This window comes from Siphateles boraxobius, unplaced genomic scaffold (genome assembly GCF_051911475.1).
Source record: "Siphateles boraxobius isolate OS27281-9 unplaced genomic scaffold, OSU_SipBor_1 106, whole genome shotgun sequence".
NCBI classification, from domain to species: Eukaryota; Metazoa; Chordata; class Actinopteri; order Cypriniformes; family Leuciscidae; genus Siphateles; species Siphateles boraxobius.
The window spans coordinates 977,207-992,044 of NW_027508707.1; the positions used below are offsets into that span (position 1 = coordinate 977,207).

General features: G+C 35.9%; 1 protein-coding gene across 1 annotated transcript; it reads left to right on the forward strand.

The window, feature by feature from the left end:
- Positions 1–500: 500 nt before the first annotated feature.
- On the forward strand, positions 501–1,558 carry LOC143755974 (trace amine-associated receptor 13c-like). The gene has a single exon (XM_077247153.1). The coding sequence runs from the start codon at positions 510–512 to the stop codon at positions 1,515–1,517; it is 1,008 nt and encodes a 335-aa protein (XP_077103268.1). The 5' UTR covers positions 501–509; the 3' UTR covers positions 1,518–1,558.
- The last annotated feature ends 13,280 nt before the right edge of the window (positions 1,559–14,838 follow it).

Below are 14,838 nucleotides of genomic sequence, written 5' to 3' on the forward strand. Positions count from 1 at the left end.
GGAACACCGACAGGGGAGACATGAAACAACGATCTGACAAAAGGGATGAGACAACGGTGAGTATATGTAGAGTGGTGAGATGGACTACAGCTGGTGAATGAGATGATGATCAGCTGGAGCGGATCAGGTAATGACACTCAATCACGTCCACTACACACGTGCACTCATACAACAACATAAACACTAGACGAGAAGGAACCAATGAATTCGTATACCGTGACATATTTTTTTTGTGACTTCTGATTCACTTACAGCAGATGTGACAAAGTCAGTATTAGTTTAATTTATACTGACACCTATTGGTATGGTTATAGCATTGTGTAAAAACAATTTTAATGTCTCATTTGTCTCTAATGAACAGCAATTTTACTGCCAAAGTTGAGATTATTAAAATAAAATAATTACGTCATTGCGCAGCATCAGAGTGGGCGGTAGAGGGTTAGTCGGTCTGATCCAGACACTATATAAAGGAAAGGGCAGTAGAGAGAGCAGCAGGAAGAGATTCACTCATGGCCTATGAGACAGAAGATCATGTGACTCAATACTGCTTTCCTGCTATCAACTCCTCATGTATCAAGGGAAAACGGTCCAGACATGAATACAATATCATGTATGTGTTTTTTGCATTGCTGTCAGCATGGACTGTGTTTCTGAACCTGCTGGTGATCATCTCCATCTCTCACTTCAAGCAGCTTCACACTCCAACCAACCTGATTATTCTCTCTCTGGCTGTGACTGACCTGCTTGTCGGACTTATTGTTATGCCTGTGGATGCCATCAAGCTGATTGAGACGTGTTGGTACTTTGGAGACATTTTTTGTGGACTGTTCACTTTAACCCTCGGTCTAATTATCTCAGCATCTCTTAGTAATTTAGTATTAATTGCTGTTGATCGTTATGTGGCTGTGTGTCACCCTTTACAGTACCCACAGAAAATAACCACAATTAAAACTTTATTGAGCATCTGTCTGAGCTGGATTTTCTGCTTGAGTATCAATATGGCCTTTGTAATTAGTAGCAGATATTTTGACACTTCACAAAGAGCAAAATTGTGCTTTGGAGAATGCTATTTTATAATTAATTTGTCGTGGAGGGTCACTGATCTGTTAATTTCTTTCATTTTTCCTTGCACCATGATCATAACTTTATATTTGAGGATATTTTATGTTGTTCATCAGCAAGTGAAAGTTATAAACTCTCTGATGAAGGGTGGTAAATGTGAAGGTTCAGTGAGAAGGAAATCTGAGAGTAAAGCTGCTCTGACATTAGGAATCATTGTGACGGTTTATCTTATTTTTTGGATTCCATACTATGTCTTGTCTTTAACAAAGACTACAATAATCTCCTCTGCCACAATGACATTTCTATTATGGACTTTGTATGCTAACTCAGGATTGAATCCTCTTATCTATGCTTTATTTTACCGCTGGTTTAAAATATCAGTTAAACACATCTTAACTCTTAGAATATTTCAGCCAGCATCTTCTCTTGTAGACATTTTTACAAATAATTCGTAATTGTTGTTAGGTTTTCCATTTATTTTCTTTTTTTTCTTTACTGATAATGCATCGGTTTAATCTGTTATAGCATAAACCAAACCAAATCTAGTCCTGAGTTTGCTTCTTGTCGGGGCTTTATTGTTTAAACATTACAAAATAACTAACACTTTATTTCAAGAAAATAAAATTTCAAATCCAAATCAAATCGACCTTTGATCACGATGGTCCCTCTTAGGTGAATCTTATAGAACTCTCACCCTCATGTCACTCCATATATGACTTTCTTCTAAGGAACATTATCAGGGTATATGGTTTGTTTGCATACTGTTTATTTTGTATTTTGTTAGAGCAATAAAAAAATACATCTTGCTCAAAGTCATTTCAAGTTTGAATTGTTCCTGATTCAGTCTCTTCCTCAATAAGCTTTGCTAATGCTGAGTATTTGGGATTCAGAGATCTTACTGTTTTCATAATTAGCTGTATGATCAAAGGCAATAGTATACAGCTGCAGATCTGCACTGCCAACAGTTTCAGACCAGCAGCCACAGGACGGAAGTGAGGAGTGAAGCTTACACTGTTAATAGAGTTGCGCTACCCATAAATGTAATGTTCTTTTATTAAATACAAACTATTTTCAAATGTTAGAACCGCTTCCACATTAACTGAATTCAAATCCAGGCTTAAAACTCATATTTTTTCTTGTGCTTTCAACTCTTTGTAGCTCTATTGTGCTTTTGTCTTAATCTTTATCTAAATTTTTCTATCAAAGTTTTATTTATTTTTTATTCCTGTTTTTCTTTGATGTACAGCTTTGGCCAACTAAGATTGATTTTAAATGTGCTTTATAAATAAAATTTGATTTGATTTGATTTGAAATGGATTTTGATCGGATAGATTTCTACAATATTAAACAATACATTTAACCTTTTATAAATTCTGCAATATTAGCCTAAAACGCCTAAAAAAGGCCTACCCAAATTAAATTGCATGCTGTTCTTGAACCGTTTGGAGTATATGCATGCTTTTTGGTCTCTTTTGAAAGGTGACACTCAGAGGTTTGTTTCTAAACAGTCAGAATCACTGTAAGTCTTACAGGTATTGAGTAATATAACTTTGAACACACTGAAAAAGGACCAAAAAAATCTGCCTACATGTTTTTATTTTGTTGTAAACAGATGCCTGCAGATAACTACAGCTGGGAGCTATTAGCTGGAAAACACAATGGGATCACAGCATGAAGACTTGCTAAACCCAGTTTAAATTTTGATATCAATACCTTAGAAAATTAGTGTTTTACACATGTTTATCTAAGTTTATGTCTAGGCGCTTCCTAAAAAAGGCCACTTGGAGACTCCAAATGACCCTTTGTAACCATAGACACATAAAATGCTGCTGTAACACTTTAGAATACGGTTCCTTCGTTAATGATTAACTACACAAGAACCAATGAGTAACACAATATTAACAATCTAGTAACTATTATTAACTAACAAGAAACTCTGATTAACGAACTAGTAAGTAATAGCGCACAGATGAAAGTGGTAGTTCACTATTAACTAATCAATAACTCCTAATTTGTTAATCAGAGTTTCTTTTTAGTTAATAGTAATTACTAGATTGTTAATAAACTTTTTCAGTAGTTCTCTGGGAAGCATAAAAAAAATAGTAGTTATTGATTAGTTAATAGTGAACTACCACTTTCATCTGTGCGCTATTACTTAGTAGTTCGTTAATCAGAGTTTCTTGTTAGTTAATAATAGTTACTAGATTGTTAATATTGTGTTACTCATTGGTTCTTGTGTAGTTATTCATTAACGAAGGAACCGTATTCTAAAGTGTTACCAATCCTGCTATTCATGAATGCTTTACTCTACAGTCACAATTTTGGGCTCTAATGAAAGGTTACACTTAGAGCTATTATATTCCTCATCCAGATTCACTGTCAGTAATTGCTGACACATAGTAACTGAAGCATAAACACATTATAATGGTTCTTTTTTTTCAATTCTTGAAACCAAACTTTCTACAAATAAAGATACAAAACAAGTGCAATGGTACTAAAACACTTTAATATTAGATCTCACACACACACACACACACACACACACACACACACACACATATATATATATATATTACAAAATAAATTAAAAACAAACATATAAACATAGCCTATATATATATATATATATATATATATATATATATATATATATATGTACACATGTATGTATATGTATTTCAGACTTTTTACAAATTATATTTTTCAGAATCCAAGAAAATAATAAATATAAAAAAATAAAAAGATTAAAAAAAATGTCTTATACCACTACTGGGTCTTGTGGATGACTTTGTAGTAACTTATTAGGGCATGAGATAGGTTCACTCCACCCATGTACCTGTTTGGACATAAAAACTAAATTTTCAGATGATGGTCTGTGATATAAAAAAACAAAGAAATAAGTATTTTACAAAACATTAACATTGTTTCTGTATTCACAAGCATATAAACAGAAACACAAACATAAACAAACATTCCTGCACGAGCGCACACGACGGAAGTTAGCAGGTAGGCTACACATTCAAAACAAACACATACACTCGACATAAGGTGACAAGTACACCTCAAAACAAACACATACCTCAGTATATAGTCAAATATGTTGTTGTTACGTGCAAGCGTTTTCTTCCCTCCCCTTTTTGTTTATTGGTTGCTGCGTTTCTTCCCTCTGTTGTTGATTTCTTCCTGTTTTCCCCCTCTCTGCTATCCTTGAGTTTTAGGTGCTGCTATTGGTCGGAGACAACCAATCATCAGCTGTGGTTCTGATATAAGGCACTCGGGAGAATTGACCAGGGGCCTGTTTCAATAAGGAGGTTCAACCAACTCTGAGTTAAAACTTGAACTCTGAGTTGACTTACCCTGGGATGGGAAACTCTGAGTTTTCGGTTTCAACTCTAAGTTGACTGACTCTGAGTTAAGCACGTGCACCACAACTATAAAAAGCCATTATCAATGGAGCGCAGATATTATGAGTCACCACCATGGTAACAGCGCCAGACAAAAAGAGGTCTGCATATTTCTCACCAGCAGAACACAAATTTTTTTTTTTTAAGCAACAGGGGCGATCGAGAGAGTTAGTTTGGGAGAAAATAGTTGCTCGAGTCAATGCGTAAGTTTACATTTTAATTATTGTTATACAGTGTTGGGTGTAATTACCAAGTAATCTAAATACTGTAAATTAAAGGGATTACTCTTAATTCTTCTGTAATATAAAGTAAAATATGATGTCACTGCATTAAATACTGCATAGATTATAGAACAATTCTGTATAAAACAATAGTGGATTTAACATTTTTAAAAGGTATATTTTTAATGTAACCTTCTCTCTCTACACACTTTGGTCAATTCAAGAATAATTTATGTAATTGTATATTGTTAATTTGAAAGCATTAAAAGTGCAGTTTACTGTCTCTTTTTGTATTGTTCAAGTGGTTGAGGTTGATATGGGATTTATGAAGTAATTAGTAATAAGTAGACCAATACTTTCTAGAGATCGTAATTTTTACATTAATCTAATTACACTGTTGAAGATGTCATTTGTACTTAGTAATTAATAACTATTTTAGAGTAACTTACCCAACTGTTATAATATCAGAGGAGAAACTGGAAGAACAGTATGTTATTCAACCTAATTTTAATTTCCATGTAGGTGCAATCCTGCAGGCATTAAAAGAACATGGCAGCAGCTGAAAATGAAATATAAAAACATAATTCAATCAGGTAAGGATTGAGCATATCATGGATGTAGGCTACCTGACTTTACAAACATTTGAAATATTAAATAACTAAATAGCATCCAGTGTCTTGCAGCACAGCAGCATTTTTGACATAGGTCTAATTAACACAATTAAATGTTCATTCTCATTTGACTTCTACTCAGCCAACAGAAAGAGGAGATGCAGAGGCGATGGAGATGGAGATGCAGAGGAGATGGAGATGCAGAGGAGATGGAGGTGCAGAGGAGATGAAGATGGAGATGTTGAGGAGATGCAGAGGAGATGGAGATGAAGATGGAGGTGCAGAGGCGATGGAGATGGAGATGCAGAGGCGATGGAGATGGAGGTGCAGAGGCGATGGAGGTGCAGAGGAGATGGAGATGCAGAGGAGATGGAGATGCAGAGGAGATGGAGATGCAGAGGCGATGGAGATGGAGGTGCAGAGGCGATGGAGGTGCAGAGGAGATGGAGGTGCAGAGGAGATGGAGATGCAGAGGCGATGGAGATGGAGGTGCAGAGGCGATGGAGGTGCAGAGGCGATGGAGATGCAGAGGAGATGGAGATGGCCCTGAGCCTGAATGCTGGAAGGCCAGTGGCTGAGGGAATTCCTTTAGGGACTTCATCAGAGCCAGTCACTCCCGAAGATTCAAGTGCCTTCATAAAATGTAAGATGTCTACATATGTGTTATTTTTTATATAGGCTGTTTTTGATATTTCCATATATTTTACTTTGGGTTGGTTTTTTTGTTGCTCCCAACAGATTCTGATGGTAATATCTGTCTTTTGGAGCCTCCTGTCCCAACAGAACTCCAGACAGTTGTAAGTAGCCTATTCAATACACCAGAAATTATGACAAATATTATTATAAAATGTGCTCAACCAAATGCTCATCTTCACTGGACGATGGGGATGAAGAAACAGTTTCTGCTGCCACAGAGAGGCCTACAGAGGAAATGTTAATATTATGTGTATACACATCAAACAATCTACACATTCACATTTCTTCACATTATTTATGTGGAGTAGCCTATAGAAACTAAGTTTATATCTAAGTACAAACGGATATTCGTATCTCTCCCCCGTCCCCAGAGTGTGGAAGAACAGCAGGAGGAAGGTCCATCAACTTCTGGTGCACAGATGAACACAGTTCAGTGATTTTCAGTGAATGCCACAGTTTAATTCTGTAGAATTTGTTTAGAACTACATGATATAACTCTAATCTACTGTATTTTCAGTTGCCAGTTAAGAAGTTATATAGACTTCATCTTATTAAAAAACTTGGGGAAAAAAACAGCAATAAATAAATGTACCAATAGAATGAATGAGGTGTTTAAACACCGCTTCCTCTTTAATAAAGGGGAGGAGACCAAAATAAACTCTGGGTTTACGGAAGTAAACCTGCTCCCGACCAGGTTAGGTTCACAGAGTAAGTTACCATGGTAACTGACTCTGAGTATATGTTACCTCTCTTTCAGAAACGGGCTTGACTTACCCTGCTTTCTCAGGTTTGACTTACCTCCCATTCTTAAACAGAAAACCCAGAGTTTCCCTTATTTCAGGGTTAACATACTCAGAGTTTTCAGTTAACCTCCTTTCTGAAACAGGCCCCAGGAGGAGCTTGGAGTGTTTGTTGGCTTGTGCTATTGTTGTTGCTGAGAAGTACTGACTTTGTGGTGGTTCGCTTGTTTGTTTTCCTAATAGGAGTGTGTTTGCTCACTGAGGTTTGTCTTACCTGCTCTCAAACTGGCACCAGCCCGGAGAGAAGAGAAAAGGGAAGTACGTCACGTGACCTACATTGTACATACATGTAGAAGTACCATTGTTAGACACACTAGGGAAGGAGCGTGTGCAACTATATGGAACTTTTGTTTGGTTAGTTAGTGAAGTTTTAGTTATGGCGTTTTGGCGCTGAAGAATTCTTTATTTTCTGTTTTGTTTTCAGTGAGTTTAGAGTGGGGATAAGTAATTTAGTGTTTTAGTTTTGTTATTTTATTTGTTTAGCAACGCTCGTTTTCGTTCTCTCTGTGGCTTATTCTTAATATAATTTTTTTTAAAATTATTTTTCTTAAGTTGTATATAGCTGTAAATAAGTTAATTTGTTTGTTTCCATTTATTCATTGTGTGTATTGAAAATAAAGCAAACCACCTGTTTGCAGTAACTTGCGGTCATTGATTCATTTGCCCACAATACTCCCCAGAGATGAAAACTGTAGGAAAGTGTTTAAATTTTATTACGTACGTCTTCCTTATACCTGTAACCATTCGGAGACGTAACAGTTGTATAATAAAATAAAACTTACTTGTCGAGTCTGAGAGTGACGTGTCCACCAAAAACATATCCTCTGCACACGGGCGCATGAATCACTATGCTGCTTTACGCACGAACTTCACGGATGACCAGATGAATCGTCCCACTAAAGCGCATATCAATGTTTACAGAAATTCATTGGCTATCAGAAAATACAGTCATTTCCATACTCTATTACAACTGGTTTGATTTACTGTCACTTAAAGAGAGGGAGGTGCCATCTTTCATCATTGGCGCACGCAGAGCCGCTCTGGGCGCACCTCTGGCTATTGCTACCAGGTGACACCTCTAACATGAATCGATTGGCTAAAATGACCTGTCCGTCAAAAGTTCAGGGGTCAGCGGCCATTTTGACATCCTTTTTTCTTTCTGTTTACTTCCAAGGGGGTAATCCATCAGCCGGAAACTGAAGCCTCGCAGGAGCCACCATTGTAGCAGAACTTCACCTGCTGTTAGCATTCCATTGACTCCCATTTATTTTGGCGTCACTTTTCCAAAGACTTAATTTGTCCATTATTTATTTCTAAAGAAACACGACAATGTATAAAAGTCTCCATTACTTTGTATCTTACGTTATGGCCCCGTAGAAGTCGTTTTTGTTAAAAACAGGCTAACGATTGCGTCATAACCACGCGACTTAGTCGCAAAATAGAGACATTACCGTATAGACAGAAGGAGAAGCTCGCAGGCAATCTTTTACTGTCTATGAGGCAATCGGGGGGGACATAGAAGCATAAAGTCAAGGGAGAAACCCATCGATAGAGAGTCCATAAAAGCAACAGGACAAAATATTTCAACAACGTGTTTGAGGAATTAGGTGATTCAGATTTGTCTTGGCATAGCTACTAGAAGATTTACAACTGTCAGACTGTCGTCAAGCTCAGTTTGAGCCTGCGCAGTCGCTCAGCCATCAGACAGGAAGTGCAATAATCGGGCTTCAGTCTTCTCCGTTGAAATCAATGGGTTCCCTGTGTCCATTTCTTTTACTGTCTATGTTTACTTCTCAAATGAAGCTAGAACATAGAATGCGTCGAAGATGTGATAGCTCTGGCGGCTAACTTGAAATGCTACTACTACATTCCGTGGATGCTTATTGATATATAAATGTGTTATGGACTAAATACTTAATTGAATTGGATTCTATGGACCCTTTACAGTGTAACCAAACCATTTTTGTTGGAATGTAATGGATCAGCGGACTAAGAGTAGGCTTCATAGGCAGTGTTGGGAAGTAACGGAATTAATGTACCGGCGTTACGTATTCAGAATACAAATTATGAGTAACTGTATTCCGTTACAGTTACAATTTAAATAGTTGGTATTTAGAATACAGTTACATTGTTGAAATCAATGGATTACATGATGATACTTCTCTGTTTCATGAGTTTATTCACTCACTAAATAAATTAAGGCAACTCCATGCATTTCCCAGAAGCCCCAATATGAAAACGAAAAAATGCACGGTTTGCGTGATCAGTCACAAAGAGGAGCAGCGGGAGCTAGAGGGAAGAGATTGAGCCGGAACAACAGAGCCAGGGCAAGAATGCGTTCTATCTTGGAAATTCAAACAGCATTTCACATTAAAGAATGAGAAGGGATGTTATGATAATGGGTTATGGTACCTATAAGGAAGGTTCTAGTATATGTTATGCTGTCACTTTAAGGGAGTCTTTGTGTATGTATTGCGGGAAGTGAGAAGTGACTGTATGCTATCGAGTGTGGTTTTGCCTACGAGAATGACAGAGTAAAGTTATACAGTTCTGTTAAGCCCGTCTGGCCTCCATTTATTACATATTTGGCGACGAAGATAAACGAAGCACTTCTGTTAATGATTCGTAGGGGTTGGCATGAGTGAGGAAGCCTGCTTGAACGGATTATATTGACAAAATGGCGATGTTCGGGACAGTGTTCGGGAATTTGTCGAAGAAAATGGTGACTGGCTCGAGTATACAGAGCGTATGGAGCATTTCTTTGCCGCGAACGAGAACACTCCAAGAAACGCTCCATCTTGTTAAGTGTGTGCGGAGCAAAGACGTATAAGCTCATGAGAAACTTGGCAACACCGCGAAAGCCAGGAGAGTTGGCTTACAAAGATTTAATTGACCGGGTCCAGAACCACCACAGCCCTAGCCATTTTCAGTTCCACAGCCATTTTCGTAAGACGGGAGAATCTATTTCAAAGTTTGTGGCTGAGCTGTGTCAGCTGTCGGAACATTGTGAGTTTGGTACTGTACTGGAGGACATGCTGCGTGATCGCCTCGTGTGCGGAATTAATGATGACGTGATTCAGCCCAGGCTGCTGGCAGAGGTGGAAAGTAACGAATTACATTTACTCGCGTTACGTAATTGAGTAGTTTTTTTGTGTACTTCTACTTTTTAAAGTAGTTTTTAAATTCTGTACTTTTACTTTTACTTAAGTACGTTTTCTTTGAAGTATTGTACTTCGCTACATTTGAAATCATATCGGTTACTGAGTAAAAAATTATAATACAAGGGGGAAAAAAAAAATCACACACTCCGGAAACTACTGCATTGATTGAAGGGCGGGAGAACAAACGCGCAAAAAAGGTGACGCAGACCCAGCTGAAGCTGAAAGCTAAGCGCCAAGCGAATTATGGCCAGTATGAAAAGTAGAAAAAAAGCGTGGTTGTCCTCGAGGATAGATATCCAATTTGCAAAAAATGTGGATGCAAAGTGGCTGCAAAAAGAGGATATAGGACACCATCCCTCCTGCAGATAAAGGTATGTCCCGATTTACGTGATGCAAAGGGAATCCCGGAATCCAGTCATGAAAATGGAATTCACTTAATGCAGATGTCACGTAAAACATGCAAAATAATGGATGGATGAATACATGGAAAGTAGAACTGTGCAATAAATCCAATCGCGACATGACAAAAATACTGCATGTAAATATATAATCCTATTTGTTCTGCTGAGCTGCGTTTGTCTACTACATATTCAAGTACTCGTGACGTTCATGGTGTTTTCAGCGTCTCACAAACAATTTGAGGATATGAATACATGAAGATTTCCAGAGCTGCTCTGAGAGAACGCCTAATGAGCATTTTCATCATTTTATTTGAGAAAAACCATTGTCAAATACACTTTGAAACAGGTCTTCACTACAACCCGTCAAAATAAAAGTTCGGTTTTACTAGGAGAAATTATGACAGAAATATATTACTATTGTAGGCATACAATAGAACGTAGCCTACTTCTCAAAATAATAATAATAACAACAATACATTTTATTTGAACATTATTTAAAGGAATATTTTTTTTTGTCCATGGTTTAATTTAGTAAATCTGTTTTTGCAGCGCTTCCCAAAAAATAAAAGGACACAAGTTTAAATTTACATTTGATTACCACCGTTTTTGATAATATATTTGGATTAAATCATAAAAAGTAGGGGTGTAACGATACACAAAACTGACGGTTCGGTTTTCCCACGGTTTTGACGTCTCGGTTCGGTTCGGTTTAGAAAGCTAAAGAAAATATGTAAACAGTGGTTTAATGAAAAAATGGTGTCTTTGTCTTTAAATTAATTCAATTACAATTGTACGTTTTGCAAGGATTAAAAATCTGCTAATGCTGTATAGGGAGCCGCACATTACTATAACATTAAAGGTTAACAACAGAGCCTAAATGTAGATGCTATTTATTTTTTAGATATAATAATCAACACCCAACACATTGTATGAAAACATGTAAACTGAACATAAGGCAGTTTTTGCATTAACTTTACTCTAATTTGTTATTGAAATTAAATAATTTACACAGTTGCTGTCATTTTCATTAAAGATATTTTAAACGTACTTTAAATAATAAAGATATAATTAACAGGTTAAGTAAAATATAATATATAGGATAATATTGTGCATTTATTTAGTGCAAGAGTTAATTTCTCTAGGAACCAACAAGTTGTGGACACTGAATCACTAGCCTGCTGAGGTAAATATAATGCTAGTGACAAGCTATGCAGTTTTATTGACGTCTATGCGCTGATGAAACACTGATTGAGCGATTACACGAGTTATGATGCCTTTCAGTAAGTATACTGTATTTTTCAACATACCTTCAGGTGTCCATTCATGTTTATTCTGTAACTGAGGAAGAGATGATCGCGTTTACTCGCGTTTACTCCGCGCTGCCGCTACTGTTACAATCCGTGGTGACAGATAGTTTTAAACTGTGGGTACAGTTTGTCAATTTACATCCATGTGGACAGATTGGTAAACTGTGCCTAGTTTTGTAAAACTGTGCACACGGTAGTTTATTTTTCTTCTCTAATGAAGCTTGGCTGTCCATCTAGTGAAAAATGTTGGTACTGCGGCCAAATAAAATCTTACTGAAAGCTCATTTTTTGAGATATCAACCTAAAATTTGGAACACAACTTCTTCAGATTTTTGGCTTACATTTTCTGGCAATTTTAGAGTAAAATATATTTTGTAATATATATATTTTATATAAAATATAAATAATTATATTTTTACATTGTTCATTTTCATAAACTCAAACTTGTATAACTTTTTTTCTGTTTCACTTTCATAACTTCATAATACTTCACTTCAACATTAATCTGGCAAATGTCTTCTTTAAAACAAGACCAACCATAGGTCTATATTCCAAAGCATTCTTGAATTACAACCATTTAAGTTTGAATAGTGATTTTCATGTCTATGCGAAAAAAGGGGGAGTGACAGTTAAAGGGTTAAACAATATTAAACTATAATATCTATATCTATAATATCTAAAATATAATTTATATATAAAAACTCTCCTACAGTCCAGTCACCATCACTCGCGACGGTCGCGACTCGCACGTATTTTCATTTAAACGTCACTCACTGACGTTTTCCTAACCAGAAAAAAAACCGATTGCCCTGCTCTGCCTCTGATTGGCTAGTACTCATTGCCATCTGGGTCAGAGCCAATTAGAAGCAGGATGTGGGTGGGAAAAAACTCTGTGTATAGGGAAAGGGGAGAGACAGAGGGAACAGGCAAGACAAACTCCTACGTTTAAATAACATATAGAAAATATCTGCTTGACAACGAGCTGAGAACAAGCCCAAATAAGCAACTACACTTTAGAAACAAGCCCAAAAAAAACGCGACCCGCGACCACCAATATTTGTAAGCGACTTTACAGAAAAACAAGCCCAAAGTCGCTTATAATTAGCGGACTTGGCAACACTGATTCCAGGTCCAATCAATGAGCCGGGCTGGGCGGGGGCCGGGGTAGCTTGCAGGGCGGGGCGTGTTCGGTAGAAGAAACATTAATAAAAAGAAACATTAATTTTCTGAATAAAATACATTTCATAGGACAATATTATTCTTAAACATTTTAATAAATTATTAATGTTAAAAATAAGTTGTTAATCTAATTCATTATTAATTAACAAATTTAATTGATTAGACATGTTTAATTGAAATTTTAATAAACAAACAAATTATTTCAAGTTTGTTATAATAAAAGCATTTGTTCAACCAAAAAAAAAAATCCTGTTTTCATTAATTTAACTGTCATTTTAACTGATGATAATAATAATAATACCCATAATTTAATAATACAGTTTATTTATTTAACAATTGATTAATACTGTAAACCGTGATATTTTCTGAGACGTTACCATACTGTGAAAATCTTATACCATTACAACCCTACACGGGAGGGTCCCCCACCCCACCCCCGCTGTTAAAAAAGTAACTCAGTAACTTTTACTCTGAGTCAATTTTAAATAAGCTACTTTTTACTTTTACTTGAGTAGATTTTTAGACCGGTACTTTTACTTGTACTTAAGTAAAATTTCATTGAAGTATTAGTACTTTTACTTGAGTAGAATATTTTATTACTCTTTCCACCTCTGCAGAAAAGTCAACAAGTTACGGTCCAGTCTTGTTCTTACCTTCAGTGAAGTCGACATAGTATTCACGGTGAAGATATCAAGGCTTATAGTCACGAATATTTATTTGTAACATTCATTTCTACACTAGAGATCGAAAGTAGTTTGTGGACACGCCTCTCCTGAACTTCCTTCATTTTTATAAGACAACACAGAATGCTAGTCTAGTTATGCCGGGTTAGTTATGTTTTCGTTATTCCTCATAGAGCCGAACGGCAAAGGATCATCTCTCCAAAATAGTACATGTGAGTTAAAAGACGTGCTCCAGATAATATTGGGCTCCTCTCGTCGAAGAAGTGGCAAGTAAGGGACCGTCGAGAAAGTTAAAGTGTGTTTTTTTTACCGCGCTCTTCATTCCTAAAAGGCACCGTCTTGCAGCACTTTTTTTTTTGAACAGATTTAACTATTCTTGTCCCAAATAGCATTTCAGGACTATTTAGTTCATCATGTCTAATTAAATATTGCAGTTAAATATTCTACCAGTATTCTAGTTTTTTATAAGCCATTATTAAGCTATTTATATTAAACAAAAATCTTTTCAACATTATTTCTGTTTAACAAACATTCACATTATTTTATTGGACAGCCTATAGAATACTTGGAAAAAAGTTTATATTTCAGATATAAACGAATGTCTATGGTTGCGGTCAAAATAGAGTAGGCCTAAATCATTTAATGTAAAATCTTTTGAACTACTTGACACTTCAAATAGCTTTAAAGGGGTGGTTGGTTATTTATTTTATTATGATGACTGATAACAATTTTATTTTAATTTAATCTTTAATTTAAGAGATTCATACAAAAACGCTCATTCGTCAAGTAATGAAACAATTTAAGTTTATAAGTGAATCGCTTAATCATTCACTTAAACCTTTTTTTTTAAATAATTAATTCAAATAAAAAAAATGTTTTAGACTGCAGCAATCATTTTGTCAGAAACAATGGTAACTTACAATATCTTGTTTAGTTGTCTATAAAATATCAAGAAAATGATCCAGAATTGTGTATTATATATAGTATATGGGCATTTCTCAGATTAAGGTCCAAATTGGGTTGCTGCAATTTTGAAAATTAAAATCCCAAATTTGACTAATTGGTTTACATCAAATTATCAGTCCTTAAGTCAGGTACAATGTTATGAGCTTGGTTGAGACCATAAGATAAGGGAATTTATGATTTTTTGCCATTTTTTAAACTATGTCAAGTAAATGTGTCATTACCATCACATCATCGAATGTATGTAAAAAAAATAAAACTTAAATGATAAATCAGTGCTTTTAAAACATTTTGTGGTTTCACATGGAATCTATTTTATCTTGAACTTAATGGGATTGTTGATTTTTACT